The sequence below is a fragment of the Mercurialis annua genome, linkage group LG3 (genome assembly GCF_937616625.2).
Source record: "Mercurialis annua linkage group LG3, ddMerAnnu1.2, whole genome shotgun sequence".
NCBI classification, from domain to species: Eukaryota; Viridiplantae; Streptophyta; class Magnoliopsida; order Malpighiales; family Euphorbiaceae; genus Mercurialis; species Mercurialis annua.
Genome location: NC_065572.1, coordinates 60407925 through 60435284, shown reverse-complemented (window position 1 = coordinate 60435284; position 27360 = coordinate 60407925). Strand labels below are relative to the sequence as shown.

General features: G+C 31.8%; 5 protein-coding genes across 10 annotated transcripts; 1 reads left to right on the top strand and 4 right to left on the bottom strand.

Annotated features, from left to right (window-relative positions):
* Positions 1-1436: 1436 nt before the first annotated feature.
* LOC126673561 (uncharacterized) lies at positions 1437-6591 on the bottom strand. Its single transcript, XM_050367758.2, has 12 exons — positions 6451-6591; positions 6259-6357; positions 6089-6173; positions 5872-5941; positions 4480-4540; positions 4337-4390; positions 3750-3906; positions 3579-3675; positions 3394-3503; positions 2699-2805; positions 2025-2135; positions 1437-1920 (listed from the first exon to the last, which is right to left on the bottom strand). The coding sequence occupies exons 1-12, from the start codon at positions 6538-6540 to the stop codon at positions 1804-1806; spliced, it is 1158 nt and encodes a 385-aa protein (XP_050223715.1). The 5' UTR covers positions 6541-6591; the 3' UTR covers positions 1437-1803.
* Positions 6592-6957: 366 nt separating this feature from the next.
* Positions 6958-9058, bottom strand: LOC126673562 (phosphopantothenoylcysteine decarboxylase-like). Its single transcript, XM_050367759.2, has 3 exons — positions 8877-9058; positions 8255-8602; positions 6958-7431 (listed from the first exon to the last, which is right to left on the bottom strand). The coding sequence occupies exons 2-3, from the start codon at positions 8597-8599 to the stop codon at positions 7138-7140; spliced, it is 639 nt and encodes a 212-aa protein (XP_050223716.1). The 5' UTR covers positions 8600-8602; positions 8877-9058; the 3' UTR covers positions 6958-7137.
* A 7048-nt stretch (positions 9059-16106) lies between these two features.
* LOC126673723 (receptor protein kinase-like protein ZAR1) lies at positions 16107-18823 on the top strand. Its single transcript, XM_050367965.2, has 2 exons — positions 16107-17790; positions 17907-18823. Exons 1-2 carry the CDS (start codon positions 16314-16316, stop codon positions 18581-18583), a joined length of 2154 nt encoding a protein of 717 aa, XP_050223922.1. The 5' UTR covers positions 16107-16313; the 3' UTR covers positions 18584-18823.
* Positions 18824-20030: 1207 nt separating this feature from the next.
* LOC126674287 (auxin-responsive protein IAA32-like) lies at positions 20031-22788 on the bottom strand. Of its 4 annotated transcripts, none has more exons than XM_050368718.2 (5): positions 22663-22788; positions 21509-21613; positions 21079-21333; positions 20450-20558; positions 20031-20334 (listed from the first exon to the last, which is right to left on the bottom strand). In XM_050368718.2, the coding sequence occupies exons 1-5, from the start codon at positions 22676-22678 to the stop codon at positions 20286-20288; spliced, it is 534 nt and encodes a 177-aa protein (XP_050224675.1). In that variant the 5' UTR covers positions 22679-22788; the 3' UTR covers positions 20031-20285. The 4 variants fall into 4 exon arrangements, with proteins under 4 accessions (XP_050224675.1, XP_050224677.1, XP_055961154.1 ...); XM_050368720.2 differs by having other exon boundaries at positions 21509-21601; positions 22663-22755; XM_056105179.1 differs by lacking the exon at positions 22663-22788 and having other exon boundaries at positions 21075-21333; positions 21509-21915.
* Positions 22789-23304: 516 nt separating this feature from the next.
* Positions 23305-26656, bottom strand: LOC130014584 (uncharacterized). 3 transcript variants are annotated; one of them, XR_008790357.1, is made up of 3 exons: positions 26085-26656; positions 24031-24885; positions 23935-23953 (listed from the first exon to the last, which is right to left on the bottom strand). XR_008790357.1 is itself a non-coding variant. In XM_056105178.1 (2 exons), the coding sequence occupies exons 1-2, from the start codon at positions 26550-26552 to the stop codon at positions 23873-23875; spliced, it is 549 nt and encodes a 182-aa protein (XP_055961153.1). In that variant the 5' UTR covers positions 26553-26654; the 3' UTR covers positions 23305-23872. The 3 variants fall into 3 exon arrangements, 2 of the variants coding, with proteins under 2 accessions (XP_055961153.1, XP_050224673.1); XM_056105178.1 differs by lacking the exon at positions 24031-24885 and having other exon boundaries at positions 23305-23953; positions 26085-26654; XM_050368716.2 differs by lacking the exon at positions 23935-23953 and having other exon boundaries at positions 23960-24885.
* Between the last annotated feature and the right edge of the window lie 704 nt (positions 26657-27360).

Genomic DNA, 27360 nt, shown 5'->3' with positions numbered 1-27360 from the left:
TGGATCAGATCTTCAAAAAAAAGCAGTCGGCAATATGTTAGTATAAGATTGTATTTTTTTTAGCGAAACGGTATTCTAATATTTATTTTGTTTTTGTAAGGTAATCAGCAAATCAGGATGTGCACGTTTTAGTGCGTAATGCTTATTTTCTGTAAGGATTGGTTTTGAGCTTTCCTAAATATCTTACTTTTGTATTTGTTTCAATTATTTCTGAATGAGGAATTCTAATTGTCAAAAAAAAAACATTTAAAGTAATAAAACCATGGTTACAACTTATTTTTCATTTGAAGTAATACTACCTTGATAAGTATCATTTATAATTCATTTTATAAATGAAATGATAAAGTTAGATTATTTATTTTAAATAAAATAAATTGTTTATTTAATATGTAAATTTAATTTTACTTTTTATTTTGATAAATATTTACAAATCATTATGGTTATGTTCTTAATTTATATTCCTAAACTCTAAAAATATTTTACATTCTTAATTTTAAGAATAGTAAAAGATGCAGAGTACATCCTCAAGATTTTGATAAAAAGAATATGTATATCCCTAAACTCTAATTCATCACAATCCAACTCTTAAAATAAAAAAAATTGACACAAATCAACCCTTCAAACTACCCTATTTATATTTTTATGAGATTTCAAAAAAAAAATGAAAAAGATTGACAGGTTTGTATCAATTTTACAAATTTAAGTCTCGATTTATACATTAGAATTTAAAGGTGTTATTGGTGTACCTATGCTTTTTCCATTAAGATATTATATAGATACTTTGAAACCTATGCTAAAGTAAAGAATATTTGACTATTGGGCAATCAAAATATTACAACCGTATTTATGACAAGAGGGCCTTCCTTAATCTAAGTCTTATTCCTCCACTTGGCACGTCAACAAAAAACGCCCAAAAAATGGATAGGATTTGAGAGATGTAGTAATTTTTTCTTCATTTCTTTTTATTGGTATAACTTTAAAGTCAAGCAAATCAGACAGACCCAGAAATTAGATGTCTATAAGAATCTAAACTCTTAAGACAAGTCGAAGCATTGGATTCTATGATATGGCAAGATTATTGAAAGAGGTGATAAGAGAAGATGAAGCAAGCTGTAATGTTCAAGCTATACTTATTGTATTCTTTATTAGTCTAACTATAATCTCAGCTATCATTTTCGCATGCGCGGATGGTTCGTCTAAAGATAAAGCCTCAGCTAGACAAGGTAATACTTATGGTGCCTCAACGTGTGGCGCTGGATGCGGTGCAGGCTGCGGTGGAGGCTGCGGTGGATGACCTCAATATCATCTCATCCCTCTCCGTCTCCGCCTCGGCCTGGCTCCATTATCATATTATGAACGCCTACAAAACAGTAGAAACTAATGTTTCTGGAAATTTACCTCTTCTGAGATTTTGTAAAGAGTGCATAGTCAGATAATTGAATATAATAGCCACATGTAATTGCAAATGTATTCAAGTCATAGACATAGATTTTCTGGTCCACTTCCACCATTTTGTTGGCAGAACTCAAAGAAATCAAAAGTGTAAAAGAAGAATTTACAATTCACTCTATATCTTCACTGATGCAATATAAGTTTCAAGATTTGTCAATAAATAACTTGCAAGATACAGTTTCAGAGATAGCTTTCGACTACCACTTTTATTCGACTCTGCTAAATAGATCTGAAGCTTTTTTCTTTATCTTCTCAGATGCATAAAGCATGAATAATAAGGAATTAATAGTACTTTCTGGAGATGTACAATCAATATTGTCTCCATCATACACGTGAAGTAACCTATCAGATTTACAGGCCACAACTCTTCCTCATTTCAGTAGAGGATATATCCACCCGGAACTTTTCAGGTGGTATTGGGATAAACATGTCTTTTAACATCTCTGGAATGTCGAAATCTTCAAGAACCTATAGAAAAACCAGGCATACCAAATTGACTAAGTTTCAAAATCAACATAAAATGGATGGAAATGAAGCAGATGCTTTTTTAAACTTGTAGCAAATTGGCGCACCTTAAAGACACCATCTATGTATCGACCACCAACTAGGAATGTGCATCCTGTCTTTTGGCATCCTAAGAGTACCTCTATCATCTTTCCGTAGTCCCCATCGTAGTACTTGGGCTGCAAAAGCAATACAAGCAGTCATGTAACTCAATCTGGTGCATACACTCTCCATGCTAAGTCAACAATACTGATGCTTCCTGTACAGACAGTCAGTATATATACATAATAACTAATTCTAGATCAGGAAATGATATACTTTGAGAGCACATATGGATATTCCGCATCCTCATCATAATATGTGCAGGCATTCCTGTTTATAAACTGCACATGTATTAGGAAGTGCAAAAAGGTACAACCTTTTCTTACATGGATCAGTGGACAAGTGCAAAATGATATTGTGACAGGGAAACAGAAATACTACCCATGAGTCTCCTAGAAATTGGTTTCTTCTAAAATGTGAATATAAGTTCTGCTCGTGGACTTGGCAACCAGCCAACCATTGTGTCAAAGGACATGGCATTACTATTATCAAAACCATAATCGCCTTCTACTTTACATACAGGTGCATAGGTTACTTTCCAACAGAAAGAGTTAAAACATTGTGGATTCATGCATTAGAATCCGTGACAACTTTAAACTGCATCTCGTGCATAATTTATTTAAAAAGAAACTTGACATACATTAATCAGCCTAGCTGCTGTGTCTACACCAATCACAAAAGAACTTCTAGGGAAAAGCTCGGCTTTCTTATAAAAGAAAGGCTGATTGGAAATAATTACTGTCTTTCCTGCAATCCAACAAAAAAATCATTAAAAGATTTTTCAGGAATTATCTAATAATATTTCCTAATAAAAAATCACATTCAATATCAAACCAGATCATTTAAGAAGCAAATGATGAAGTATAATTCTAACAATAAATGATTATTGATAAATTACATCTCAACAACGAAAACCCTATGAAAAAGTAGATGAAACATCACAAAGAAACAAGAAACGGATGTAAACTTTTAAAAATTAATAACAATATATTTGCAGCATTAAACGTTTTAATGACAATAGCAAAAAAAAAACTTCTAAGAAATACACTCTGATCCATAAAGCCATAAACAACTTTAAGATGCATTTTACCTATAGACTTTCTATAAAAAGCTATATCATCATTCCTTATACAAAATCGTAACCATTCGCCCTAAGATCAAATTTGAAAAAAACCCGAAAAATTTAACCATCCTAGCATCATTGTTCAAAATTCAAATATCATGATTTTTCTTATCTATGCATTCATATGCAATGTCTAAAACATCATAAACTCATTACTTAACATAAGGTCTAAATTTGTAGGAGCTAAAAATGATATAAAATCTAAACCTCACCAACTTCTTCAAATTGCCTGACCCGATCTTTGATTTGAGATACTGACAAAGGAGGTTTGTCAGCATTGATAGCTGAGAGTTCAAAACATGGATACCCATCGCCACAAATGCTGCATCGAATTGCATTAACAATGAGAAAATAATTAAAAATCCCATAAAAATTTGTTTGGTAGAAAGTTATATACCTTATAGCAGCTTCCATGAGCTTGAGGTGACCCTCATGCAATGGATTAAAAGAACCGGAAAGTATTATCTTTCTTTCTTCACTTGAAGTAGGTATCGCTGTAAAAGAGCTATTTTCCAGTAAATAATTGAGAAGTGTGCTGGACTGATTCAATCCAAAGAACAAACCCTACCACTTAAAAATGGATAAACCTTAACGCATATTTCCCCATTTAGAAGTTGTTCCAGTTCTTGATCTTCAGTAAATTGATTTTCGCATTCATTAGATGCATCCGATTCAGTCAAGTGAGAAACAAATGTTGCCTGAGCTTTGCATGCATCTGCAACGGCCTGTAAAAGAAGGCCAAAAGAAAATAGTCAATAGAAGCCAATGGAGGACTATATTATACACAATTACCCATACATAGTTTTGAAAGTATAGTATGAAAATAAAGTGAAGAAAAACGCTGCAGCTTATAGCCACCATGTTGCATTATCTACTTTGGCCCTCTTGGGTTTGTTGTAGCAAAACCATGTTTTTAGTTGAAAAATATTCTAAATTGTTTACGTTTAAAAACCATGGTTGAAAAAAAAATGTGAATTGATGATCTTCCCAAGAAAAAAGAGAGAATTCTAAAACCCTTTTTTTAACTCCAAACATCAATCTCAAATTGGCCCTTCAAACTCTTTAGAATTGTGATACCTATGAAAAATCAAAGTATAGAATGGAAATAAAGAAAGAAAGAAACAACCCATGTTAATCCAAGTAAATATTGCACACCTTGAGTAAAAGCTGACTTGAAAGAGCATCTTCTTGCTCTCGGGTTCGCATACCCTGCATGGAATCAGGAATTCAGCACTTACTACCCTAGAATATTGCAACCATCTAGGTTGAATCAAAAAGAGAATAATCCCTAGAACTACCTTTGACAAAGTAACGGTTGATACCCAAAGTCGGTCAGATGTTCTTGTCGACAAGTGAAACCTATAATTTACAGTAAACGCACAAAGTAAAAATGATTAAGAGCTGTTCCAGATGTAGATAATTTAAAAAAGCGACAAATAGATCTTCAGATATAGCACCATGAAACTACTTGTACTTGGAAGATCAATTACTATACTTAAACGTTAAATCCACTAGGATCCTACAAACAACAGTATCCTTGTCCAACTCTAACCACTAACATAAAAGCAGCAAGTTGACAAAATCATGTTTAACTGGAAAAAAAGACAGACATATAAGAAATGGCTAATTAATTAAAACTCGACCCATTTATTCTCCCCATTCTACTCAATTGAGGGGAACATCTACAGAAAGGTGTACTGCTGCGACTGAATTTGTTTTCACTACTTCAACCCAACAAGTCATCATAAATCTAATCCTTGCCGTCTTAGCTCATTGATTGGATAAAAAAAGCTTCTCAAACAAATTTACATATTAAACAAATAAAGTTCAGAGTATAGTTGTCAAATTGAGATTTGAGTCGAGAATCAAAATGCTTGATTAGTTAATCGGGAATCGGGAATCGAATTCTAAAATTCGGTTCATATTTTAATATAATTCTAAAAAATATATACTCACATAAATATATATGAAATTTCATATATTTCTGAAATTTAAACTTTATAATTACTTTACATAAAAAAAGTCTTAAAAAATAAAATTAGAGTACTTTTAACAAAAGTGTTTAACAAGTTAACTATTGTTTAGCTTATAACATTCTTAAAATAAAATTATTAAATTAAAAATAGCATTTAAAGAATTTAATAAAAAAGACGTTCATCCATTCGAGATTATTTCTCCGGTGTTTTTATTATACTTTGTTCTAAATTGTGAATTCAAACGGTCTAGGTCTGGAGTTCTTATTTAAACGGATTAGTTTGTTAAGAAGATAAGTGATAAGTCACTTTTAAATTCTTTCTATTTTATTATACTCTTTTTTATCTTTTTAGTATATGAAAGACATTATTTGAACAATAATTTCTTATTTTAACTTAAATTCTGTTTGTTAAATGAATCGTAGTGAATCGCATGAATCGTAGATCCATTATGGATTTGGCACAGATTCGGTTTAATTTGCGATTCACTGAGAGATTCGAATCAATTTGGGGGAGAATCAAATCGAATCGTAAGATTCGAATTGCGAATTGTATGATTTGTATAACAGTAGTTCAAACCCACAAACATAGAAGAAAAAAAACCATTACAGGTAGTGTTGTAACTTTAATCATCTTGAATTACACCAAGCCGATGAAATTTCAAGCAAATAAAATACCAAAAAGACAAAAAAAAAACTCAATAAACGGTCTATATACCTGTGGTCACCACGTTTAGGCTGTGTGCTAGCCAGAGAGCCAGTAAAACCCACACCAAGAACAGGGGATCCTAATCAATCAGATAAATGCAACCATTACAACAACACAATATCAACGACTTCCAAGTCCAGTATCTACATATCGGGATGTATGAAATCGTATATCATTATTTCAGTCCAACACTTCATCATTTAATTTACAATTTTAAAACTACTACCTGGAGTAGAGAGCTGAAGAGCGCGATTATAAGCCACTAACGCGAGGTCCTCCGAGGTTTGTTGACTAACGAAATTACTCGGAATCTTCAATTAACCAGCAACAACACCAAAATTAGCAATTTTAGCATTAGTAAATCTAAATAAAATTGAAATTAAATGGAACCATTACCTTCCCAAGTAACTGAATCATGGACATTCTAGAGTAAGGCACAACTGATTCCAGAACTGTATTTGATGCTCCAGGTACTGATACTAGATATCCTATCGCCTAATCACATAATTAATTACTTATTTAATCAAAATTAAACTCTAAATCTAATTATAACGAAATAGTTTAATTACAGTTGAATTTCGAAGTTACCTGAGATGCGCCGCCGGAGAGATAGAGAACCGCCTGAGTCGGAGTTGAGTGTATGGCTTCCACTAAACCTCTAATCCATGCTTCCGCCATTTCCTCTCTTCTTCTTCTCCAACTAAAGCTGCGCACGCCTTTTCTCCTTATTTTATAACTCAACGACGTCGTTTTCTGCTCGATTTGATCTGTGGGGCTAACTCTAAAAGAGCAATGTCGTTTTCTGTGGGGTTCGCTCTTAAATAGCTCTGTCGTTTTGTAAAACGACAAAAGGAAGGAATGGTAATCAAAAGTTTAAAATGTGTGCAGTTCCAACATATATTCTCGTGTACAGCTCTCTATCTATCCAATTCTGTTTCTTTCACTTGTAAACAAATTCCATTTGCTTATTATATTTAACTATTCTTTCAGCTGTAAAGCACAGACAAATTTTAAATTATTTGAGTTATAAAAAAAAAAGTTAAATTATTTGATATGCTTCATCCTTTCTAAGATTTAATTACTAATACTTCTCGCTATCGACAAGTTTTCGAGCTAAAATATTATTTAAGAACTACATGGAATGTCCAGATTGCAATTCAAGAAATTCATTTAGATCAACTATTACACATTTTTTCTACGTTACTACATACAAAAGAAGAAGAATTACACGCAGGTTCAACGCTCGTAATAAGGTGTTATTTCTCCGTGCCTTAACTAGCCGACTCTTCCATCGCCTAGCTGAGGGCGCGACTCCAAGAATAGTCTTATGGTTGAGAAGATTAGAGAGGGTTCAGCCATTGCCCCGTTGCCGTAATCCCCACACGCCAGCCTTTTTGTGACTGGTGGAATTAGAGAAATCCCGAGTTCGTCGATTGACATTAGATGCCTCTCTGTGAACGGATTATTCCACATGAAAGTATTCATGGCTGGTGCAACAAATAGAGGTTTGTTGTAGTCCCATGCTCGGATAATGCAGGTGAGTAGATTGTCGCATAATCCGCCAGCAATCTGAATTGGTATACATGTCATTACAGATAGATACGGAATGAGTGAGAGACAGAGAATAATTAGAAATAGCTGTGTGGTGTAGATAACCATACATAACAAAAATGGAAGGAAGAAAACCATGCCAATCAAATAGGGACAACAGACAACTTATGACAATCAAGCGAAGGATTCTTAAATATAAATTACTAAATAATGAAATGATTGGCAGACATACATATATATAAAGAGACATAAATGTTAAAGAACTACCATAATTAGGCTTGTCCTTCGCATCAAGTTCCATAATCTATAATTGATGCCATGATTCAATATGCCAACTTTTTGTGACAATTGCATCTCAATTGAGTTGGTTCATGCATAAAACCAACTTGACTTAGATCGGAATTGTGGAAGAACCAATTGATTCATCCATCAAAGATACCAATTTGGCAATCTGTTGATTAAAATCAAATACTAAGAGGAAAACCAACTGCTCCAACAAGTATCAAGGGACCAACTTTAACCAAAATAACAGAATTTGAAAAACTAAATCGCTTTATCGTCATGAAATCATTAGTTAGAGTTTATTCATAAAGCAAATTAGTAACAAAGTGATATAAAATACATGTGACTCGGCAAAATAAACAAATAAAAACATTTTATCTTTTTGATATTGCCAGTAATTCCCTAAGATAGTGACTTTAGATCTTTGTTATGCACCAAATAAGCAAACTGGGTAAAACAGGCATTCTCTGAAGAGAAATGAACAGCAATTAATGTTATTTCGCAAAATGCCCAACAAGACGAGACTATAGTAGAAAGTTTCAATCATATAACTTCGTACCTTGCCGAGAGTGTTTGCTGATAATGGAGCAATGACCATGATATCAGCCCACCGCCGCAGCTCAATATGAAGAACATTATCTCCAATTTTATTCCAACTGGACCATTCATCCTCATCGGTATAAAGAACAACATCTTTAGGAAGGGAGGCTCTATCAATGAAATGTAAAGCCGCCTTTGTAGCTACGGCTCTTACTTCCGCCCATTCAGAAAAACAATGGCAAAGATTTCCGAACTTTATAGCCGCTACGCTTCCACTAGCAGCAAGTAAAATCCTCGGTTTCCTCGGAAACGCATTAAGCTGCATCGGCTCCCGTTCTGCTGTTGCTGATTCTGAGTATGCCATGATCTAACCAAGCAATAAAATTTGTTGAAAATTAAAACAAAACCCTAGCAAATTTCACCCACTAATCAAGATTCAAAATATCTGGCAAAGTAAACTTAATTATGAATACATGATAAAATTTACAGTTCGAAGAGAAAAATATCAAAATTTTAAAATTCATTCAAGCATTTAATCAAACAGGTGGTGACCAATTAAAATTAATAACAAACAGCAAGAGAAATAACAATGAACTTCAAAAACCCAATTCAATTTTGGTACTGAGTTTAAAAAAGATTACCTGAGAAGAGAAGGGGATTAGTATAAACCCTAACTCGGTGAGTTAGGAGCTCGATTCAAGTAAATGCGCTGTTAAATTAAACTGATAAAGATTTCTTAAGAATCGCGAGTCAGTTGGGTCAAACTCAAAAAAAGAATTGCGCTGAGTGGCTAAATCGTCATTTTACGCAAGAATTAAAGCGCCAACTTTTGGTAACGCAAAAATTAAAGTTCTTATCGCGAGTTCTCTAATTTATCGTGACGATATATTGTAATGATCGGTTACTCATTATCGGTTAGTAGTGAGTACAGTGAAGCTGATCTAACGGTTACACGTGGAAAACATTCAGGATAGGTTGCAGCAGATTGTAAAGATCACCACCGTTGGTTTAATTGGTGGAGTCAGATCAAGTAGCAGTCAAACATATTTGGGTAACATTTTTTGATTTTAGTGAATCAATTTTTTTTCTTTTTTTTAATGATGGATAGATAGATAAATATAATTAAAATAAAATTGATTTAACCAATCTAAAATATATAAAATATATAAAATTCAACGGTCAAAATTAGTCTATTAATTTAATTAAATCGATAAAAATAAAAAAATAATTAAATACATAAACTATGTTATTAATTCAGTTAATTTAATTTTAAAATTATTTAACCATAATTAAAATGGAAATTTTTATTGATCGAATTAACTCAATGAAATGATCACAACAATTGATAAGTTTTTAGTGATCGAATTAAATTTTATGAATTTTTAGACACTATTAAAACTATTAACTAGATGGATCATTCAAATTGATAAAAAATTAAGCCGCTAGGTATAATGCTATAAAAAAAATATTAATTTAATCCTTTTAAAGTTAAAAATCTCTTTAAATCACATCAACTAATCCAGATATTATTAAAAAGATAGCTTAAGAAGATCTCAAAAACACGAGACAACTGTAAAGTGTAAATAAATAACTTTTCTTATTTACAAAATTATATATATTTTAATAGTATCTTACTTGAATATTGATTTGCGAGTGTTTATCCCATGCAACCGTAGCGCCACGTCATTTTTACATCAAGCCAATGAGCATTTGCGATAGGGAATCTTTTAATTATTACTTATTTTTTTTATCATTCAATTTTCCACATGGCTAACGCACAATTGGTTTGTTGCACGAATGACATGGCACAACGGTTGTGTGCAATAATTTTTCTTGATTTGCCCCTTTAATTTGCAGAAAATGAGCAATTAACATGAGTCCTAACTTTTTTTTATCAATTTACATTTTGAATTTGTCATTTTTATCAATTAGGTCATATTGACATAACAAGTGATCTAACTAGAAAAAAGTAAAATTTAATTGGCCTAATGCTCCCTTTCAATTCTACTATAATGTTGAAAAGTTGTCAATTTTATCCTACTTCGTATTTTCTCATGTCAATTGTACTCCCATTTTTTAATTTTTAACATTTTTTTTACTTTAAGGATGAAATCATTCCATTAACTAAATTTAAGAATAAAATTATATTCCTTTTCATTTTAATAATTACAAATAAGACCTTCATCTTTAAAAACTAATAAAAAAAATATAATCTAATTAAAATTTATTTATATTTTATATTAATATAACTAAATCTAAATTAATTTTTTAGAAAAAAATATTAAACTCATCCAGACGTTTTAAAGCTTCCGACCACCCCGTAACCGCCGAAAACCGATTTAAAACCGACCCCAACCCGACTGAAACCGCCTCGTCTTCTTCACGAAAGACAAAACGTTCGTCTTCCATGGAAAAGACGAGTCGGTTTCGGTCGGTTTCAAGTCAGTTTTTGTCGGTTGAGGGGTGGTTAGAGGCCTTAAAACGTCGGGATGAGTTTGTCGTTTTTTTAAAATATGTTAATTGTATATATATTAAATTTATATATTAAAAAACTTATTTGAATTTGGGGAATAACAGTTTTTTGTGTAATTTATAACGTTAAATGTTATTTAAAACATATGTTAATATGAAGAATTTTTTTGAACTTTTTTAAATAAAAAAAAGATCAATTTAATGCTTAAAGGCATAGTTGAAACAAAAAAAATACGAAAAATTTATAAAATTGAAAACTTTTCAACGTCAACGTAGGATTAAGAAAAAGGCTAAAAGGTTATGATTTTTTAAGGCACTAGACCAATTTAATTTAACCCTTCAACTCTTTTTTATTTTCTTTAATTTGTATACGTTCCTCAAAATTAATAAAAGTATAAAACTTAACAATGCAATGCTAAATTGGCATGCTAATGCTATAATTTAACATTGAGACATAAAATCCAACTTCAATGCAATGCTATACTACATGCTAAATTTATATGCTATATTGCATGTTAAATTTAGCACTCATTATAGCATATGCTAAAGTTGAACAACCAATCAAAATTTATTTTTCATTATGATTCTACTATTATTTTCTTTGCATTATTTTTTATTTATTTTTATTTTAGATTTTATGCTCTCTTTTTTATTTTTACGATCTCGATTGATTAACTTTTTTTATTATAGACCGCACGCCAACATATTAAATATTTTATTTTTAATTTATTGATTCACATAACAATTTTATTTTAAATAGCTCATTTATTTCAAATAAAAAATAATTATTATTTGTTCCATATTGTTAAGCCGAAGGACATCACTTTTGTACGTGATCGCAGTATTGTAAAAAATTATAAAATATATGATTGAATTTTAATAATATAATAATGATTGAATTTCTATAATATAATAAGAATAATAAAAAATAATTATCATAGTAAGCAATTATAATACTTATTTTAACATTTTGCACTAGAGATAAAATTAAAAAATTATGCTAAATTTAGCATTTTGTTATTTTCTCATGCTAAAATTAACATAAAAAGTAGTACTTCATCGTGGATGTTCTCAACACAATTAATTAAATAACTTTCAGTATTAGAAGAAACTTTTTAAACTAAAAATATTGGCCAAACGCATATTTGGATCCCTGCAATTGTTGTCTTTTTTAATTTGGGTCCCTGCATTCAAAAACATCCATAATAAATCCCTGCACTATCAAAAATATTTATTTCAAGTCCCTATCAGTAAGCGAGTAAACGGAATGTAGATGACGTTAAAAACTAACAGATGCAAAATGTGTAATTGAGTCCTCGCACTGTCATTATTTTTTAAATTGAGTCCCTACACTAAAAAATATCCAAATTGCGTCCCCGCACTATAATTGTTTTGGAAATTGAGTCCCTACACTAAAAATATATTCAAATTGGGTCCTTCTGTCATCAAATAATATTAATAATTTTTTATTTAATTTTATTTTTAATATTTAGCATTTTTAATATTAAAATTGTCTCCGACTATTAACAATTTTTTTAAAATTTAATTTAAAATCTTAATTATTTTAAATTTTTTAATTAATTAAATTAAAATAAATATTTTCAAATATACAATTAATTTTTAATTTTATAAAAAATATTAAATATATTAAAAAAAATTCCTCAAAACCTAATTTTTATTAGTTTCGAGAAGACAAACCTATTTTTATTAAATATAAAAAAAAGAACTGAAATCTATTATTTACATATAAAATACTTTTGTGGCTAAAATAAAAAAAACTATAACTCTAACTTTCCTAAAATTAACGCGTCCCTACACTCTGCCATCGTTTCCCCCGTTGTGCAGCCACTGTTATTCATCGGAGCCGTTACTGTTTTGCGAAATAATATGTTTAAGGAGGAAGGCGACGCTAAAGATGTGTTGGAGCCGGTAAACAACGCTGAAGATGATGGTAGAGCCGACAGACAAAGCTGGGGGCGATGGATTTGCTCGTGACGGTGGGTTTGCTTGAGACGATGGAGATGTTTGGCAGTGGTGAAGGCGGAAGACGGAACTGGAGATGATATGCATTGACTGAGAAGATCAAGCGGTGGTGAGAGAAGGCAGAATGAAAGTGTAGGATTTTTTTAATTAGAGTAAAATGAAAGTGTTTTTTTTATATTTTTTTTATTTAATGTGTATATTAAAAATTATATTATATTTTAATTTAATTTAATTAATAAAATTATAATTTGATAAATTTTGAATAATAAAAATTTTTAATTAAAATTTATAGTGCAGGGACCCAATTAGTAAATAATTATAGTGTAAGGATCCAATTGGCAAAATTGTATAGTATAAATATCACCAGTTTCAAAGAAAAGTGCTTGTGATTCACTCTCTAACAGAATAAGACGGAGGGACTTATTATGGTCATTTTTGATAGTGCAGAGATTTACTATGGATGTTTTTGAGTGCAGGGACCCAAATCAAAAAAGACGACAAGTGCAAGAACCCAAATATGTGTTTGGCCAAAAATATTAGCTTATGTGAAATGTTGGAGTAAAAAAAGGGAGAAGTTGTGTTAATGATGGCATTGTTCCCCTGAACGGAAATGGAGAATGTGGGATCATCATCACTCTCCAATTCATTCATCCTTTAATCTTCTGCCATTCATTTTTCTCCTTTTTTAATTCATATGGTAACATTTTTAATTTGGATCAAATACTTTCTATGTAACGAAATTTTTCAATTATTTTGAAATGGATTTTGAACTTCAATTCATTTTTTAAGGTTGTCGGATTTTAAATTTTATTTGATAAAAAATATATTCAATCTCGGCTTATTTATGAGATCATCTAATTTAATAATATTTATCATATTATCAAACGTTATGAAATTGCATATTTTATTTAAACAAATACTATGAAACATAGCGTATAACTAGATCATCATAATGTGAATGGGCATATCATCAAATGTTTCAGAAATTCTCTTTAAAATAAAAATTAAAGTTTAATAACTTTCAAAAATAGATTAAAGTTTAGTGACTTTTATGTCCATTACGACTCATTTACGGGGTAAAATGAGATAATATATCTGATAAAAAAATATTGTTATGTACGATAGAATATCTTGTGTGATTACACCAATTAAATATAACAAATTACATTTTAAATAATTTTAAAATAATAACTTCCAATAATAAATGACAATTCTAACTTTTTAATATTAAGCCATTATAATAACATTGTGCTCTCAATTATTTTTCTTCAAAATATTATAGCAATATTATGCTCTAATAATTCAACTATATTTAAAATTTTGATAAACTCGTCATTAATATAATTCATAAAAGTTAGATATTGAACTTTTTGTTACCATATATTGAACTTTGTTATATCATAAAATTTTAATTTTGATATCATTCTAAATTAATTAAATTGTATCATCGTGAAATTATTGACTAATTATATGTACTTTTCAAAATATGCATTTTTTTTGAAAAATTAACGACTTAATGATGACATAAATAAAAGTTGAGTGATTTCATGATGATAAAAAAATAAAAGTTGAAAAATTTAATGATAATAAAAATAAAAAATACACAAGTTAATCACTATAAATAAAAATATAAAATATTTTTTTTCCATTTACGGCGTGCGTAAGCCAAATACTAACAAATTAAATAACAATCTCCAATTAAGAAGATGAAAAATAAAATTTAAGTTATTGGAACTATAAATAAGATGTGACTGAAGTATTGTTTTAAAGGTTCCTTCTTAACAAGATATATAAGAGATTGAACTCGTTATTATAAAAATATAGTCGCTGTAATAATTAATACATATGGTGGATCAAACAATTAATAATTATTAGAATTATTAATTTATTGAATTTATATAGGAAAATTTATAAAATATATTCAGGATAATGTTAAAAAAATTCATAAACTATATATGTTTTCTCAATTTAATCACGAACTTTAAAACGTCTCAAGTGTGTGAATTTTTTTCTCAATCCGATACACGAGGTCATAATATGCTGAACGTGGCTGACAAAAATGATCTTCACCTAAACAAAATTACACCAATGAATGAGTGTCACGTCAGCATATGTATCAAACTGAGAAAAAAATACAACTATGTGCATACAATTGAGACAATTTAAAGTTCGTAATTAAATTTAGACAACATGTATAGTTTATAAATTTAATTAACATTGCTCAATATATTTTAAAACATTTGCATCCGCAGACCTAATATTAATGTTATATAATAAAAAAACCAACTAAATACACTTCATAATTATTAAATTTAAAAGAAATAACTTTGTATTCAGTTTAAGAAATATCAACTTGATATAAATCAAAAAATAATTATCAAGAAGATGTATTTATAAAGTAAAATAAATTTTAATATTTTTTTGTACTAAACATATGAGAAATCTTTTATTTTAGTAAATAAGTAAACTAAGTGTTGGATAACGCTTTTATTTCTCACATATAAATTAAATTAATCTATTATATTTATATGTAAATATATATATAATATATATATATTTAAAAAATCTCTCCAATAATTAATATTCATATAGAATATATTTTAAATTTTATTAATTATTAAATAATAGAATTATTAATTATTCGATGTGAAACGAAATTAGTTCCCTCAATTTTCTATTAATTATTAGAATTATTAATTTATTGAATATAACTATTAGAGGGTTTATTATGAATATTCTTAGTATCATTGTGGGTGAAATTAATAATAAAAATCGATACTATAGTAAATATAATTTAAATTCTATGTACAACTAAGTCAATCAGTAATTGAATATTCATTTAAATGGTTATAACCCAACTTTTGGAAATAAATAAAGAAGACTATAATTTGGTAACTTATTGCAAGTAAAGTTGGGTTATGTTGTTTAGAAACTATAGAAAGTTGGGTAATGTTGTTTATCAATAATAATAATAATAATAAATATTATTATTATTATTATTATTACTCAACAAAATTCAATTTTCTCCCCAAATTTGGCACCAAAAATCTTTTAAGCCAAATTTATAGTTTTAGGAAAAAAAAACTTCAAGAACTTGGCAATTTAGCTTATTTTGTCCCCTCAGATGAATTGTCAAAAATTAATTGATTTATTATATACAAACTGGAGTTGATATGCCAAAATATTGTTGGACAATTAAAATCTAAAAAGATAAAACGAGTTAAAATGTCATGTTGGGAGTGTTTTTTTTTTTTTTTTCACGAACTATGAACTTGATTTTGATTTTTTATGCTAAATTCATGGGGCAAATTGAACCTTTCTTGTTATTGTTTTATTTTAGTTTATACTTCACATAAATATCATATATTAATTACTTTTGTCTGGTCTTGTGTCCTTTGTTGAATTGGTTAATCCAATCTGAAGCCAACTTTTCCTTTTAAAACCATTTTAGTCTCATTTCATTTCACACTCTTCACTCTCTAATATCCATCTTCCCAAGGTCACCACCTTTACCTTTCTTCAACCCTAAGCTTTTTAGCTACTCTCCCATGGCTTTTTCAGCTTCTTCCAACACTAAAAGGTAAGCCCTTCACTCAGTGTCTGCATTCTCCAACGGTCATATTATGTTCATCTTGGTTTTGCTAGTTCTGCTTGTTCTCCATAGCAATGGAGTTACTTCTTTGAACAGTGAAGGCTATGCTTTGTTGTCATTTAAACAGTCCATTAATGAAGACCCACAAGGGTCCTTAACTAACTGGAACTCATCTGATGAAAACCCTTGTTCTTGGAATGGGATTACATGCAAAGACCTTAGAGTTGTCTCTGTTAGTATCCCAAAACAGAAGCTTTTTGGGTTTCTTCCTGCTTCTTTAGGGTCTCTCACTGACCTTAGACATGTTAATTTGAGGAATAACAGGTTCTTTGGTAGCTTACCTTCCCAGCTTTTTCAAGCTCAAGGTCTCCAAAGCTTGGTTCTTTATGGAAATTCTTTATCTGGGCCTTTGCCTAATGAGTTTGGTAAGCTTAAGTATCTTCAGAGTTTGGATTTGTCTCAGAATTTCTTTAATGGGTCAGTTCCTATGTCAATTGTTCAATGTAAGAGACTTAGATCTCTTGATCTTAGCCAGAATAATTTCACTGGTTCTTTGCCAGATGGATTTGGTTCTGGTCTTGGTTCACTTGAAAAGCTTGATCTTTCATTTAACAAATTTAGTGGTTTGATTCCTAGTGATATGGGGAATCTGTCTAGTTTGCAAGGAACTGTAGATTTGTCTCATAATCACTTTACTGGTTCTATTCCAGCTAGTCTTGGAAACCTTCCCGAGAAGGTTTATATTGATTTAACTTATAATAATTTGAGTGGTCCGATACCGCAAAACGGTGCTCTCATGAATAGAGGACCGACGGCGTTTATTGGCAATCCTGCGCTATGCGGTCCTCCTTTGAAGAATCCTTGTTCTTCGGAAACTCCCGGTGCAAATGCACCTTCGTCGATACCTTTTTTGCCTAATAATAATTATCCACCGCAAGATTCGAATAATCACGGTGGAAAGAGGGGGAAGGGAAAGGAACTGAGTAAGAGTGCGGTTATTGCAATAATTGTGAGTGATGTGATTGGAATTTGCCTGGTTGGATTGTTGTGTTCGTATTGTTATTCAAGAGTTTGTGCGTGCGGAAAGGATAAAGATGAAAGTGGTTATGTTATCGACAAGAGAGGAAAGGGAAGGAAGAAGTGTTTGTGCTTTAGGAAGGACGGTTCTGAAATGTCTGAGAATATGGAGCAGTATGATCTTGTTCCGCTGGATACGCAGGTGGCGTTTGATTTGGATGAGCTACTTAAGGCTTCAGCTTTTGTTTTGGGAAAGAGTGGAATTGGCATTGTGTACAAAGTGGTGCTTGAAGATGGGCTCACTCTTGCCGTGAGAAGATTGGGCGAAGGGGGTTCTCAAAGGTTTAAGGAATTTCAGACAGAAGTAGAAGCGATCGGCAAGCTAAAGCATCCGAATATTGTAACTCTTAGAGCATATTACTGGTCTGTTGATGAGAAGTTGCTAATTTATCATTACATACCCAATGGAAGCCTATTAACTGCTCTTCATGGTAAGTTGTATTCATTGAAAAACACATTTTAAGTTTTGCTTTCTTAATTACTATTTGGTACTGTCCTGAAAATTTAATGAATTTGACTGTTTCTTGCTTGTTTGTTCATTCTTTAGGAAAACCTGGGATGGTTTCATTTACACCGTTGTCTTGGACAATGCGGTTGAAAATCATAAAGGGGATTGCAAAAGGATTGGTTTATCTGCATGAGTTCAGCCCGAAGAAGTACGTTCACGGAGATCTGAAACCAAGTAACATACTTCTTGGACACGACATGGAACCACAGATTGCTGACTTTGGACTCGGTCGCCTAGCAAATATCGCTGGAGGTTCCCCAATACAATCTAATAGAGTTACTGCAGAGAAACCACAAGAAAAACAGCTAAAGAGCGCAGCCAGCTCAGAAGTTGCCACAATTTCATCTATGAACATGGGTTCATATTATCAGGCCCCTGAAGCGCTTAAGATGGTGAAACCGTCACAAAAATGGGACGTTTACTCTTTCGGAGTGATGTTACTAGAAATGATCACAGGAAAATCCCCCGTGGTCCATGTTGACACCTCCGAAATGGATCTTGTCCAGTGGATTCAAGCATGCATTGAAGAGCAAAAGCCGCTTTCAGATGTTTTAGATCCGTATTTAGCGCCAGACATCGACAAGGAAGAGGAGATTATCACAGTTTTAAAGATAACAATGGCTTGTGTTCATAGTAGCCCTGAACGGAGACCAACAATGAGACACGTATCCGATGTTTTAAGCAGATTGGTTATATCATCTGACCGAGAAACTTAATGAAAAAGGTATCATCAATTGTTGAACAAACTGTGTAATTTGTGTATTTGTTCTTGGTAGGATTGTTTTGTTTTTGGTTCTATGTCATGGCATGAAGGGTAGTTAGGTGATGGTGGGTCTGGTTTAAGTGCAAGTTATGAGAATTTGGTACTGCTTTTGTAAGAGATGGGTTTGGTAGTGTATATGTAAAAGGAAAGAATGTTCTGTTTTTCTTATTTCAGACCTTTGTCATTTTTCTTAGTACTGTTACTGAAAGGTTCAATCATTTGCCCAGTGCATCTTTGCTTTTGTAGTAAGAAACAATAATCATTCACAGATGAAGCAAATATAAGACTTCCCAGTCACATGAAAATGAAAATGGCACACTTCGTCACGGGGGACTGACGGAGCTCGATCTCGAGATATAATATTTTTATGTTGTAAGAAAATAATGAAACACAAAATGATAAAATGATTTTTTAAAAATATTGGTGCATATATAAAATTTTGAAATAAAAATGAGATATATAAATATTAAAGCACTATAAAATAAAATGAAACATCTAAATATAGAACTCGATATACTTTCATGCAGTACAGTATCTCGGTGATGTTTTTTTTATCTCAGGTCATAACTTGTCAGCAGTACGGCACAACCACGGAAAAACAGAACACGGACGCTGCAAAATGATGTTATTGTAAATTTTTGTATATTGGAAATGAAGTTTCTGTCTTAAACGTCAAGTTTATGATATGTTTTCTAAAAACGGAAGAGGTCGAACAAATTAACCTTAACATCCATAAACAGAGCTTCATCTCAAATTAGAATGCATACATTATACCATTAAATTATACATTGGCTCAGAATCAAATGTATTTTTGTGAAGATATGTGGTATTTAAATTTCTTATTTACACTAATCTCCATACCTAAAAGAGTAGAATAAAAAAATGATATGCATGGTAACAGACCATGTGGAGCGAATGTAGGGGAGTAAAAGTGGAGTCCACTGATCTAAAAAAGTATCCAATCAACGAAAAAACTGTTAGCTGTATTTTGGATTTTGATTAGTCATTAATAGATCTTTATTCTGTTTTTAAGCTTAACAGAGATTCTTGTTGGAATGTCTTCACTCACACACGAAAACCCAAATATTAAAATTTAAAATACTGAGAAAAATACTAAGAAAATAATTAAACATTAAAATCTGGATGTAGTTCTTCATTCATTAATAAAATTGGTGATGATGAAAAGATTTTGATTGAAAACTGCATTTTATTAGTAAAATAGTTTGATAATTTATTTTTTGTTTTCCTAAAAATAACTTTGAATCATATAATGCACATATTAGTGCAAATTATCCATTTCATATCAGGTCATCAAATATAATTTTCGAATCTTTTTGAAATTTTTTGTAATTATAACTATTTTGGATTTGATTTAATGAAATTAATATATTAAAATAATGAATAATTAAATAAGTATTTTCAGATAGAACTCGATAAGTTGTCATTCAAAACACATTCACTCCAACTTAGCTAAACTTTAAATCCTACCTAATCTTATTCTATGACATAAAACGTACTCAAGAACATCTATATCAATCAAGAACAATGTTACTAGATGGATAAATTAAACATTAAGATCTGCATTGGTTAATTTCAGACTCAAATCAGTTTCAAAATTATCCAGGGAAATTCTTCCAGATATGACATGATTTTTTTCACTTTCTTTCTGCAATCCTTAGCCGCTTTACGCATTCGATAAACTCCCTGTCAAGAATCAAGATTCAACAAAACAGACTTATTGAGCTGCCACTTCCCATATAATACAGTCTACAGACATATAAATGTGTATAGTGAGATATCAGCAGTATAAAGAACATACTTCCAAGGAACATCACCAACAGCTCGCCAATTTTCTTCCCTATCCTTGTAAAACAAGCAGAATCCAGACCCTGGCTGGAACAACCTTAACCCTGCTACAGTTTGTCTTCCTGAATCAATAAAAAAAATGGTATGTTATATTTCATTTCAAAACCAATCAATAGAGATCTCCATTTGTATGTTATACAAGGGTCCAGTTCGATCAAGAGATCTGATCTCATCGGCCCTCACGGGCCGGGCAAAGGGAAAGGAATGGGCACTCTGGGCACAGCAACCTCGTAGCCCCTCTTCCCCAAGCCTATTTGTTCCCCCAGCCCCATAACTATTTTTATTGGTAAAAAAAGAATATGAATAGATAGGGCCATTATACATTCTGAAATATTTGAATTTAAGAGTAAAGTAAACAGACTTGAATAGTCCAACAAATGTATGATACTACATAACATCCCTCACACAAAGCACACCATGAACGACGTAAACAGAGACCGACAGATTCAAACTCTGATACCATATTACATTTCACCTCAAAACAAATTTGCATAGAGTGTAGTAGTGGTCAAACAGAGTTAATAACATGAAGCACGGTATATGAGATAATACTACTTAACATGGTCTATTTTTAGTACCTACCAAACATGTCTTCAAGTTGAACAGCAAGGCTTGAGTAGCCACCATGATCTAGTATGCAAAGTTTCCTGCCAACAACAACTCCATCCATGTTTACTTTTACATAAGCCCATTTTTCTTTGCTTTGCACACCTTCTGCATCCTCATCGCATTCTTGAGACGTATTTCCTTGATATCCTGAATTTGAGTGTCTTGATGATGGATTTCCCTGATGAGGCCAGGCCATTAGTTCATCATATCCTCCTCCTTGGGCCATGACTGATACATACAGAAGGAACTCTAGTTAGACAAGTCTTGCAATTCTATCAAACTGAATATGTAACATAACAGAAGCTGCTCTTAAACTTGAAGATAATACCAAAACTAACCAATAATTATTTATTAATACTAATAACAAGAAGAAGAAAAAGAAAAAACGAGTAAGGAAGCATACAATGTCCCGATGGATGATAAGCTTCAGGTTGCAAGGTTCTGAGACTCAGACCGAGATCGATAATACCATCGTCTTCTTTTGTCTGGTAGTAAACTGAGTGAAGAGCTGAAGAATTAAGAAAAAAGCTTGATGCATTTGAATCCATTGCTATAATATTGCAGAAAGGATCACAATAATCGAGTGTTGGGTGAAAATTTGCTAGGAGAACATATTTATACAAGTACTGTCAGTAGCTTAGACTGAATCTGAGAAACGGAATTGAAAGTACAAGTGGGGGCCAATATGGAGAAAATAGAAGACAAGTAAACTTTTTCCCCATTATCAATTATAGTGGTACTTATCTTCTTCTGTTACTTCTGGTACTACCAACATGGAAGTATACAAGCAAGTTACTAAAAAACAGAAAAGCAAGGGATGGCCAAAGTGATTACAACAAAAGTTGGTTTGGATTCTGTAACCCAATATTGCTACAAATGGTTCTGCTTTTCAGGTTGAAAATCCAAAAACTGATCAGAAAGGAACTGCTAGGAACCAACGCTAACAATAACCAGAAATATATATTTTTATTAAAGTTCAATACAGCTGAATTACAAAACATTAAGGTACTATGACAACTCTCAAAATCCCAATAGTTGCCTCAGGATGTACCAGAAGAAAATTTATGAGAATCTAAATCCTGATAGCAACAGCCTTTCCCATTTCAGGAATTATAATGTAACCGGAAGAAAAGATTCCTAAGTTGGGATTTTTTATTTAACTCATGATTTGAGGGGGGAAAAACTTACAGCATAAAGTTTGAATTTTTGTTTCTAAGCTTCATGGTGGTAACTGGTAAGTGTCCCAGAGCAGACAGTGTTCTCTCTTGAAAAGGGGACAATAATCTGATCAGGACCCTCCATCCCATTCTGCCTTGCCTCAAGAGGACAGTGCTCTATGAATGAGACCTTTCTTTCCAACATAGGATTCTCTTGAAAATGGATGAGGGTCAGTGGATTTTAATGAGCTACTGTTACTTGATATGGAGAGGATTCTGCTTATCAGTTCCCGATTTATCAGTAAATTTAATGCCTTAAATTTAATGCATCTATCTCACATGCAAATCTCCCACCGCCAATAAAAAAAGAAACAAAACAAAAGCCTGAATCTTATTTCACCTGAGCTATAATTCATCCTGCTAACCCCAGAAAGAGGTCATTCAAACTTAGCATTGAATTGCTATTCCTACTTCAAGATTGAGCTCAAGTTATGATTTGAATCTTCTTCTAGAACCTTTATGGTTACAACCAGCTAATTACCCTGTAAAATGGCGAGGAAAAATTATGAAATAACCAACTTTAAAGTTCGCCTACTATGTGCAACTGAAACGTAGGCCCCATAAAACAGTAACATTCATGTAACCAAACATCACTTAACAATGGCAGCAGCAGACAACAAACAAGTTGATCTCATGCAACAATACATGTATGTGCACATCTCTATTTCCTAGCAAAACTTGTTAGCTAAAGAGGTTATGAATATGTACCAGAAGAAGAGCTGTTTTTACACAAGTGCTAGATTGCTCAACCTAGTGAACCCCCAAAAGCTCAGATGAAATAATGGATAACAGTGACAATGATGCTATAAATAGCATCTTGAACTTTGAGAGCATGAAAACAATTTTTTTTTGGGATTTCATCTTACCGAACCACAGAAACAGTGAGCTCACAACACTGGAAGAACATAAAGTTATTAATGAACAACAATTAATCTATTCATGAACTGCAATCCATTTGACAATGATGTACAAGGAATGTAACCTCATCTGACGTGTATCCAGCTGCAATTGAATGTAGAATTATGAAGATTCAATTGGTTTTGAACCATGAGCCATAATCTTCAGCTGAGTCTTTCCTTCACTTTGATACTCATTTTAATATTCATGCAAACATCTTCATATCAAGACTCAGGATGATCTATCTTCCATGAACCACTTCGCCAGCGTGGCAATGTCCACTTCAGCAATATTTGAATGGTTGGACATGGTTACCATCAAAGAGTTTGTCATGTACCAGAAAATCATGCCTGCTGTCTGCTGCTGCAATGAATTTCGTGGTAATGAAGTTCAATGAACTAGATAATCATTTCAATCACAATGACTAAGAGACTGATTTATGCAAGGATCTACTTGCTCCACTACTCAAGAAAAATAAAAAGGAAAATCATTACTAGACAAAATAAGGAAAAATCACCATAAGCAGGAAGCATAGAGACTTCCCATAAACTAAAGGTCGGCAGACAAGTCACTACTGTTCTCCACATTAGATCCTGGTCTACAACTGTAGCTGAAACATGAAACTGCTCATGCAGATGGCCCTAACAGAAAAATTAACCACTCCTGTATGTAACATAATCCACCACCTCAAAAAGCTGTTGTAAGCTACAAGATTGGGTTGGCCCATAGTGTACCTGGTAGACCATATTTTTGTTAAAATAAACAAAGGTAAAGAGAAGGGGAAACCCAATTTCAAGAAAAGAATAATGACCAAGATGCTAAAGCGAATTTCAGCAAAACATTAAACTTTCCTTCACGGCGTCCCACTCAACGACAATCACGAATGAAGGAAAAGAAGAGGCAGCTGAAAGAAAAAATGTTACTCCGGACCATTTGAAAGAATGAAACTATAAAGCTAAGCCATTTATTAGTCAGTCTAACAGTCAGGTCCTTTTCTAAGAATGCCCAATTCTGGCCTTGTTATCAGCTGGCCAACTTCATAAATTGCCAAAAAGAATAATAATTCATTTCCCCCAAAAGAATTACAAACCAATGAAGGAAGCAAAAAACGAAGTCCAAAACCATGCCAGCAGAACCGTCGTTCAACAGAAATTTATCTGCTGCATATACACAAGTTTGATAGTAATATTTGCATTTAAATTCTAATAGTCATACATAGCCTGCAAGGTTTTCCTGATTGACATATCATGTTCAAGTTCAACTATATCCTTCTAATAATAGGATCCAAGATTCCCAGATGTCAACCTAAACCACCTTATTCATTATATAAGAAGTATTCTCTTAGCTGACTAAACCATTTCGACTACTTGTCTCACTAAGGTAGCTCGTATAGGCATATAATGTATAGGAAGGGTCAAATTTCACAGTGGTCAATAATATAGAAACTTTTGTCCTAAATTTGGACAAAGATTAAATGTGCAACGATATACTAATATTTAGCAACATCACCATGGTCCATGCCTAAAGAATTGGCCAAAAAAAAAAAAAAACTTGTTTCACAAGAAGAAAAAGATGAGAACAAAGGCCAGCTACTACTTTCCTTTTCACTTCCTGGTCCATCTTCACAGTTCCACTCCACAATTGTAGAAACAATTCTTAACCTAAACTGCCACAGATTGCATTCCAAATAAAAGATCGAATTCATGTTTGTTATAGTTAATTATAAAGCTTTGTTATTCAGCTAAATTTGGGTTGGATAAGTAGGCATTTAAGTTGCTTCTCAAGTCAAACTTTGAAAGGAGAACATTGACAAAGCTATGTAAATTTGGCCACACAAAACAGCTGAGACATAAAAAGGGAACTCGGTAATAACATAAAATTGGACAATATAACATAGCAACTTCAAAAGCTAGCAGCACCAAATATTTTCAGGTGTAAACAAGTTTTGCATACATGCATCAATTTTCAATTCAGGATGAGCACCAAATACAATTTGAAAGACACTAAGTTAACAAAAGATCCATTCATTCTGTCCAAAGACCAGACTCCAAAATGTAACAGTAAATTACATTCAGATTCACCATACAAACCCATTGAAATAATTGTTCAATTTTCCAGACTCTGATAATTATATTTAGTTAGAGTTTTAAAGATTGTCGGATTTAAACTAGGGTTAATTCCATAAAAAATCACGAACTTTACACGAAATCTCATTTTAATCACGACTTTTAAAAGTTGTCATATAAAACCATGAACTTTCATTTTTTTTCAAATCTATCACTGATTAGTTTTCCGGTGTATTTTTACCTTTCATTTTTTTTCAAATCCGCCGGATTCCGGTGGACACATCACCAAAAATACACCAGAAATGTATTTGGTGATAGATTTGAAAAAAATGAAAGTTTATGGTTTTATATGGCAACTTTTAAAAGTCGTGATTAAAATGAAATTTCGTGTAAAAGTCATGATTTTTTATGGAATTAACCCTTTAAACTACAAGTACGAAAATGATTAGCATCACTTCAACTTTCAAGCTAAAATATGATGCTTGACTATTGGTTAATTATTTCCAATGTTTGAAGTGGATATTCATTGCAAAACCAAATTAATTCTGTAAGATCATGAACAGTCATATAATGCTTAATCTTAAACAAGCTACCAGAACCATACATAATAATAACATTATGAATAAGAATGGAAAATGTGTCAAAAAAAATTTAATTGCCATTAAATAGTAACAACCCATTAAAATGGGAATCTATAATCATCCTACAAAAATAAAATTACCAACTCCTCAGAACAAAATTGACTTGAATGGCCATCAGTAAAATCAATAATTACCATTGAAATTATTCACTCCATTACCTTCCTCTTTTTTTTCTTTTTACCCTCTGCTTCACTTTTACTTTCCTCTTCATCCTCTCTACTCTTCCTCTTCTTCTTCTTCTTTTCCTCCTCAATTACCACTTTGCCCCCATTTTCTCCAATATTTACAAGATTGCCGTTTTCTCTCTTTTTCTTCTTCTTCTTGTCCTTGTGACTCTCAATTGAATTACTCTCACTCTCCCTCTTCTCCTCTTTTATTCTCATCTTTCCAATTTTACCCTCATCTTTTACACCATTTTCCATCTCTTCCTTAACTGAGACATCTAATTTTTGTTTCTTTGAATGTGGACGAGCTAATTCGTCGAAAGCGGCGGTAGCGCGTCGGAGATAAGCGGTGACGGCTTGAGAAGAGCCGTTCTCGGAGGCGGCGAATTTGGAGAGGATGGCGGCGGCTTTTGAGATTGAGACCGGAGTTGAAGAAATAAGCTTGCCTGAGATTGTCTTCATGGATGATTGATTTTAGGGTTTTTGAGAAATTGGGTTTCAGGGGTTTAAGAGATTTTTTGATTAATTGGAACTGATCGATGGTTTTGATTTAGGGTTTTGCTATGTATCGAAATGATATATTTACCCATCATTAATGGGGCAATTTTTATCTCCAGTCCCTGATGTTTCTCTTTCCCACCAAAAGTCCTTAAATATTAATTTGTAACAAAAAAGTCTCTAATTTTTTTTTCTCTCTCACTAAAATCCTTAAATTTAAATTCGCAACATCTCTGACATTTTATTAAATTTTCACAAAAATCCTTTCATCTATTTTTTATTAATAATTGAGAATTATGTGATAGCTGAAGCATGATAAAAAAATATGAAAAAAAGGAATAAATTCTTTCAACATTTTTTATTAATTTAATTCTATATTCTAATTGATTATTTAAATATTAAAAAATAGTTAAATAGTATTACCATCTCATATACTTTTAGATTTTTTTTGTAATGTATTAAAAATAATTTTTATAGTTATATTTTTATAATTATAAACATATACTTATAAAGCATAATATATATTTTTGTTTCCAAATATTTAAAAAATATATACATTATAATTTGAGTTAATTTTTTTTTTTTAAAAAGTTATATTGATTTTTATTGTGACATAAAACACCATTGATTTTTACTTCACAATGATCTCCCATGAATTGAACTTCATCAGTTTAATGGAAAAAAATGCACTTTTGGGAAATAAGTCGGCTGCGGCAGCTGCAATTAAAGCAGCAAAGCAACCAATTTCTGTTATCCGGAAATCACAGCTGAT

Coding starts and splice junctions, on each gene's coding strand:
- LOC126673561 (XM_050367758.2), bottom strand. CDS start 6,540: ATGGCGGAAGCATGGATTAGAGGTTTAGTGGAAGCCATACACTCAACT. Junction 3,907..4,336: donor CAAGTCAGCTTTTACTCAAG/GTGTGCAATATT, acceptor CTTCTTTTACAG/GCCGTTGCAGATGCATGCAA. Junction 2,806..3,393: donor CAGGCAATTTGAAGAAGTTG/GTGAGGTTTAGA, acceptor GTTGGATTGCAG/GAAAGACAGTAATTATTTCC.
- LOC126673562 (XM_050367759.2), bottom strand. CDS start 8,599: ATGGCATACTCAGAATCAGCAACAGCAGAACGGGAGCCGATGCAGCTT. Junction 7,432..8,254: donor CAGCAAACACTCTCGGCAAG/GTACGAAGTTAT, acceptor ATACCAATTCAG/ATTGCTGGCGGATTATGCGA.
- LOC126673723 (XM_050367965.2), top strand. CDS start 16,314: ATGTTCATCTTGGTTTTGCTAGTTCTGCTTGTTCTCCATAGCAATGGA. Junction 17,791..17,906: donor CCTATTAACTGCTCTTCATG/GTAAGTTGTATT, acceptor TTCATTCTTTAG/GAAAACCTGGGATGGTTTCA.
- LOC126674287 (XM_050368717.2), bottom strand. CDS start 21,653: ATGGATTCAAATGCATCAAGCTTTTTTCTTAATTCTTCAGCTCTTCAC. Junction 21,334..21,508: donor TTATCATCCATCGGGACATT/GTATGCTTCCTT, acceptor TGTATGTATCAG/TCATGGCCCAAGGAGGAGGA. Junction 20,335..20,449: donor GTTGGTGATGTTCCTTGGAA/GTATGTTCTTTA, acceptor GATTCTTGACAG/GGAGTTTATCGAATGCGTAA.
- LOC130014584 (XM_050368716.2), bottom strand. CDS start 26,552: ATGAAGACAATCTCAGGCAAGCTTATTTCTTCAACTCCGGTCTCAATC. Junction 24,886..26,084: donor AAAAGAAAAAAAAGAGGAAG/GTAATGGAGTGA, acceptor AATCTGTGGCAG/TTTAGGTTAAGAATTGTTTC.